Genomic DNA, 6000 nt, shown 5'->3' with positions numbered 1-6000 from the left:
AGAACCAATGCAAAGGAATTTGGAGAAGAAAGGACTGGTAAGATGGGAAGTCAACCTGGGGGTGTAGAGAAATGGGTGAAAATCATGTTTTTACAAAATATGAAAATAATTTTTTGTAATGTAAAAGCAGTATTTTTATGATACGCAAATAAACAATGGGTAATCTTCCTAAAACCCGTGGTGCTCATGGGTGAAAGTACAGCAAATAGATTCCCTCCATGAAGTCAGAACATAAAATGTTGGTTTATTCTGTAGTTCTATAGGACCACACAGAAAAAGTCACTGCTAGTGAATACTTACTGTTTGCAATGTGTCAGTCATTGGCCCATTACCCGTCTCCATCCTCACAACAACCCATGAGGCCTGCTCATTTTACACTGTGGAAACTGAGAGGCCTGGAGGCTTCTATGGCAGCAGTATGTGGAAAAGATGAGATTTCAGATATGCAGGAGTATGTCAGTCCAAACAGCCCTCACTGTTGTACTCTCTCCTTTCCCACCTTGCTGGATGCCGCATGTGAGAGGCTGAGATCAGGAGACTGGGAGTAACAGCGAAGGGGATGGTTTTCTTTTTGTAGTGATGAAAATGTTTCCCCCAAATTGAGGTGACACTTGTACAATTTTTTGAATGTACTATATTTATATGTAATATAAAATTAGATTCTAAGCTATAAATAGGTGAATTGTATGATATGTGAATTATATCTCAATAAAGCTACCCAAAAATGCATTTACTATTGCACATTCAGACCTGCCTCCAGGAATGAAGTGCCCTTCATGGAGGAAAGGACACTTAGCAAAGAAAAAAATAGAAGTGTACAAGCAGACAGGGACTGCTTTCATACTACCAGAGAAAGAGCACAAGAATCACACAGAAAGGCAATGGCTCTTAGAAATTTGTAATGTCGCTTAACGCTTTATAGCCGCTTTCCCATGTTTGTCATTTTCGTAACTACTATCCATATTCTTTTTAGCAGCAAGACTTCAAAATGGAAACGATATAGGAAATAGGGGATGGTGGACTCAGAACACGGTTTCTGGGGTTGTTAGAGTAGGCATTGTTCCGCCCAATGGAGAAAAAGATCCTGCCTAGTCAGCAAGGCAGGGAGGAGGGCTTTACAGCCACCCCGACGGGGGAACTGACATCATTCGTTCCACCGGGTTTACAGGCGTGTGTGTGTCGGAGACAGCGAGGGGGGATTCTCTTATTGAGTGCGTGCGCGGTAGACGCCAGATGGTGCAGGGGTTCCTTTCACTAAGCGCTTGTGTAGTAAAAGCCAAATGACAAGCAGCACTATGAGTTCTGCGTAGGAGACAAAACAGTGACCATATGAGGGGGAGGACAAAGCCTGGGAAAGTCTGGGGAAAAGATTGGACAGGGGAAGGGCACGGGCCTGGGAAAATCCAGGGAAGATTGGTTGGGGGAGCGCAGAAGGACAAGCCCAAGAAAAGCCAAGGAAAAGAATGGAGAGTGGGAAAGAAAGCCCGCTCTTTCCCAAACCCAAGGAAACGCAGGGAAGCTCAGCCAGGACCTCCGGGCAGCCGCTGCCCTCCAGCCTGCCCCCTCTCTGCCTCTCCGGGAGTCTACTGTCCTTTTTTGCTCTAATAAATCTTGCCACCATCGCTTAGAATCCTCCTATGTCGGTGTCCCTGAAGTTCTTTTCCAGTGACACTGCTGAAGAACCTAGTTCCTCCGGTAACAGGGTGAGACGACTTATGTTTGAATTCTAGTTTGACCACTTTCTAGTTGAGAAAATGTCTTCTGTGGGGTAAGTTAAATGTCTTCTGTTCCCCAGTGTCTCTGTAATTGTACTGTCCCATTTGGTCACCACTAGCCACATAGGACTATTGAACAGCTGAAATGTGGCAAATCCAAACTGATATGTGTAGTATACACAAAATATATATCCCATTTAAAGACCTGATGCTCTCCCACTAAAATAAAATATTTCATTAATAAATTTATATTAATTACATGTTGATATAATATTTTGGGTAACTGGTAAAAATATATTGTTAAAGGTCATTTTACTCGTTTCTGTTTTTATTTTTTAATGTGGTACTAGAAATTTAAAATTACGTATATGGCTCACATTATATTCCTCTTGGACAGTGCTGATCTATAACACAAAAATAATAATGCTATCTGTTAAATATCATTTTGTGAGAACTAAATGATTTAATATGTATAAAATCCTTTAAAATACCTGACCCATAATAAGCACTAAATAAGCATAGTTTTAGAAATAGTGTTAAAGGTGGCCAGGAAGAGAAAGCAGGGACAGCTTGCCATGGGCAGTACCCACTGGGAGACAGAGAGAGTGAGTGAGAGGCAGTAGCACTTCAGAGAAGAAGAGCAGCCAGGCTGCACCCTTAAGGTTTGCAGGAGCTGAGTGGGCAGAGGACTCAGTCAGAGGGCTGAGCCGTTTCCAGGCAGAAACTGTGCAGAGGACACAGCCACGTGGCCACTGCTCTTTGAAACAATGGAGAGGTCAGAACTAGAGGACTGCAAGTGAGGCTTACAGTTATACTTCTGTCTCCAATATGTCATTTCAAAGTGTGGACTACCCCTCCATTCTTGTTAAAATTCTGTCTCACTTATCTAGAAAGGAGTTGGTGTTTGTTCTACGCCTCAGGTTTCTTGTTTCTTTGGAGGATGTTAGTTGCTAAGTACTATGCATTATGCAAGTGAGTGGTGGTGCTCGATTCAGCCAGGAAGAAAAGCAGTCGGGATGTGGTGTGACACTAATGTCCAGGGCACCACAGTCATCGCTCTTAAGTGAGTTATTATTTCACGTTTCACAAAAGCAGCCGTGTCTTGTTAAAAATCACATGCTGAGGTTCCTTAGCCCATGACATCCTCGGCTAGTGCCCTAGATCATCTTGCTTTGGCTGCAGCATAAGTATCTTTACAGATGCTTCCTCCAAGGCCAAGGCCACTACCAAGACCACAACACCCTCCTTCAGTTTTTTAAAGATTTTATTTATTTATTTTTAGAGAGGGAGAGAGGCAACCATCAATGTGTGGTTGCCTCTGGCGCACCCCCTACTGGGGACCTGGCCCACAACCCGGGCAGGTGCCCTGACTGGGAATCAAAACAGCGACCCTTTGGTTTGCAGGCCTGTGCTCACTGCACTGAACTATACCATGAAGGGGTATGAGCTGTACCCCTTCAGTTATTGATTCCTTTCTTTCCTCTCAGTAACATACCAGTAAAGGTGCCAGTCCAGAGCTTTATGAAAACTGGGCTTAGAGCTTGTTTTCACCTTTTCAGGTCCTTAAGAGGTTCTGACTGCTATTATTTTCAGTGGTCATCTTTCAAAGGGCTATAACTGCCTATTGGAGTCTCTGGCCTGATTTATAGGACTGCAAAGGCTACTTGTGTATGTGTCTGGGCTCAGAAATTGGCAAGAACAGAGAAATACAGTGTTTGAAGTAACACAAGACAAAAGGAATCGATAGGATTTCCACATATTTATTTCATCACACATCATTTTAAATTTACAGCCAATGACAAGCTAGATAACACTTCTGCGCATGTGTGTTTAATGGACAGATGAATGTTTGTTTTCTGTGTTGGGTTTATTACTAGAAACAACTGTTTCACTAATATGTGTTTCATTAATAAATATTTTAGAATATTTAACATGCCTCTTTTCATTTGTGCAAATACAAATTATTTCTTGATTTCATATTTTAGAAGTCCAAATCCATCAGTTTCTCAAAGCAGTATTAAACTCTCTCTGCCATGCTGACTTTTGTATAGATTGTAGTCAACAGACTAGAAATTTCACCACAAAAACAATTGAATAAAAGATAAAATGATGAATATGTGAAGATGTCCCTTAGAAAGGACAGTGTGCTACATTACAGTCTCAAAGAGACACAGCACAGAAAAATCAAATGGAGGTTCTGAAGTTAATATTTCTAGTTCTCAGGCACTAAGTCCAATGTTTTTGTGGGGCGGAAGGCAGAGGACCGATTACTGGTCAGCAGAAAGATGAGAAGGTGTTTTAGTGCTCTGTGTCTTCTAGCTCATCTCTCAGTGAAACAACAGAACAGATAAATATTAATTCATGAAGCTGGCTGAAAGAGTATTTAAAAAGTCTGTCCCACATCCCCTTCCCCCCAGCCCCCCACAGAAAGGTCTGTTTTTTCCTGAGTGGGAACATGGTTGGTAGAAACAATCCATGTTTAAGGTTCTCACAAGTGCTACATACACACTGAAATTTATTGAAACAAAATTGGGTTCTTCTAAGTGTGTGTGTTTTTTTAAATAAGCAATAGTTTCTTCTTAGGGAAGAACTATTCTCACGATGTCAACTAGGATTTGCTAAAAGTGTCACATATTTTGGCTCAAAATTGACACTGTGGTTAGTATACTGAATAGGCCCAAATTCGATCATTTGAAGATTTTTATAGCTCTTTACAAAATCTTAAATACAGGTAAATATGTAAACACTGTGCTCTCAGAGAGCAAGTACTTAGGCATGTCACATCGGATCCCTCCTGGGGAGGTGAATTCACGTGAAACGTCACCACCAAACAGTTTTAAAACCAACCGCTGGAAGTACTCTCGGGTTGAGGGGGAAACACCACCTTGCACATCTCAGAGTTCTCTTGGTGGAGAGGGAATTCGGATCCTGCTATGAGCCTTTCTTTCCTTTTCCGCAAGACGTATCCTCTGCCTGTGGACAGCCTTTCATACTTTGTCTCAAATTGCCTGCGTAACAACAACAACAACAACATTACACACATGTTACAGTCACTTCACGCCTGTCAGAGCCAAGCTATTAGTGTACACTTGCAGCTTCTGTTTCAAAGCAATTTGAGAAAGGATCTGAGTGCCAAAGGCTACCTACCAGCTTCCATTCCCGTGAATGGAGTGATTTTTTCCTTCCCCGTTCTTTTTATACAAACAGATACACTTCCAATGCTTGCAATATAGGGGTCTGCCACACATTTTTCTGGAGTGAAGGACTAAATCCCTGCCAGCTTGTTGGAGATGCTGTTAAGCTTTGCAAGCCTTGCTATGTCTCCCATCCCTAATTCCAGGAGCCCCACCTTGTGCTCACTCCCTGTTTGAGTAGGTAGCAAGTTTAACTGGTTGTAAGATGAGCATGCTGACAGGGAAACATTCCCAAAGCTGTGGCCAAGTGAAATGTGCCTGGATTGGTGGTTGTTGCATTTTGACCACTGGAAGATTGATTTTTTTAACACATTAATGCAGATTTATTCTACACATAAATTAGCATAAATTAGCAACAGTTTAATATTCTGATTATAATCTACTATATTTTATTCTGTAAAAATATAACCAATTCATATTTATACTTATATTATTAATGCATTTTATATGGATCCTGAAATGTCAATATTATAAAGAAGGTGCTCAACTCTAGCCTACTTATCAAAGGAGATGATGTAAAATATGACTTGCTGTTTTAAGCATATAAATTGCTTTTATGGTTAATAGTGTGTGTCAAGGAAACCTCTGAAACTCACAGTGTTACCTTGACCAAAAGCATTCTAATTCCATAGGAGAGTATTGCTATAAATATGGTTACAAGAGTCAAAAGACACAGTGTAAATGAGAAGCTCTAGAGAGGAAGAGGTGTTGCAAAGTTAACAGACAATTATATGTGTGGTTTTTGAGACACTAAGTATTCTACTGAAAACATTTTAAAATTCAAAATCCCGAACTCTCAATTTTTGGCAAAACTTAAAGTCAAGCAACTGTTGTACGGATTACCTAAATACCGTGAGCCATGGTAGGTGACTACAGGTTTTGTTTTGGACCTTCTGTCCAGGAGACAGCTGTGAAGGTAGCTGGTACTAAATATGCGTCCAATATTCTTGGTGAAACTACATGGCAACACTTGTGGTAAATCAGATCCCTTTGTTTCCTTGATAAATTATTTCTGGATAGAATATGATATCTCCTGAATCAAATGAACTAGTTATTACAGTTTCTTGATACTCTAGGAAGTGAGTTAATCT

The 6000-nt window shown here is 40.9% G+C and overlaps 1 protein-coding gene across 1 annotated transcript in view; it reads right to left on the bottom strand.

The window, feature by feature from the left end:
- Positions 1 to 3454: 3454 nt before the first annotated feature.
- MTTP (microsomal triglyceride transfer protein) overlaps positions 3455 to 6000 on the bottom strand; it is a 44517-nt gene continuing 41971 nt past the window's right edge. The window contains exon 18 of the mRNA XM_024574898.3: positions 3455 to 4723. Within this exon, the coding sequence (XP_024430666.1) occupies positions 4552 to 4723 (172 nt within the window). The 3' untranslated portion in view covers positions 3455 to 4551. The remainder of the gene's footprint in view (positions 4724 to 6000) is intronic.

This window comes from Desmodus rotundus, chromosome 4, assembly GCF_022682495.2.
Source record: "Desmodus rotundus isolate HL8 chromosome 4, HLdesRot8A.1, whole genome shotgun sequence".
Taxonomy (NCBI): domain Eukaryota; kingdom Metazoa; phylum Chordata; class Mammalia; order Chiroptera; family Phyllostomidae; genus Desmodus; species Desmodus rotundus.
The sequence above is the reverse complement of the archived record's forward strand: the minus strand, read 5'-3'. Positions and strand labels throughout refer to the sequence as shown.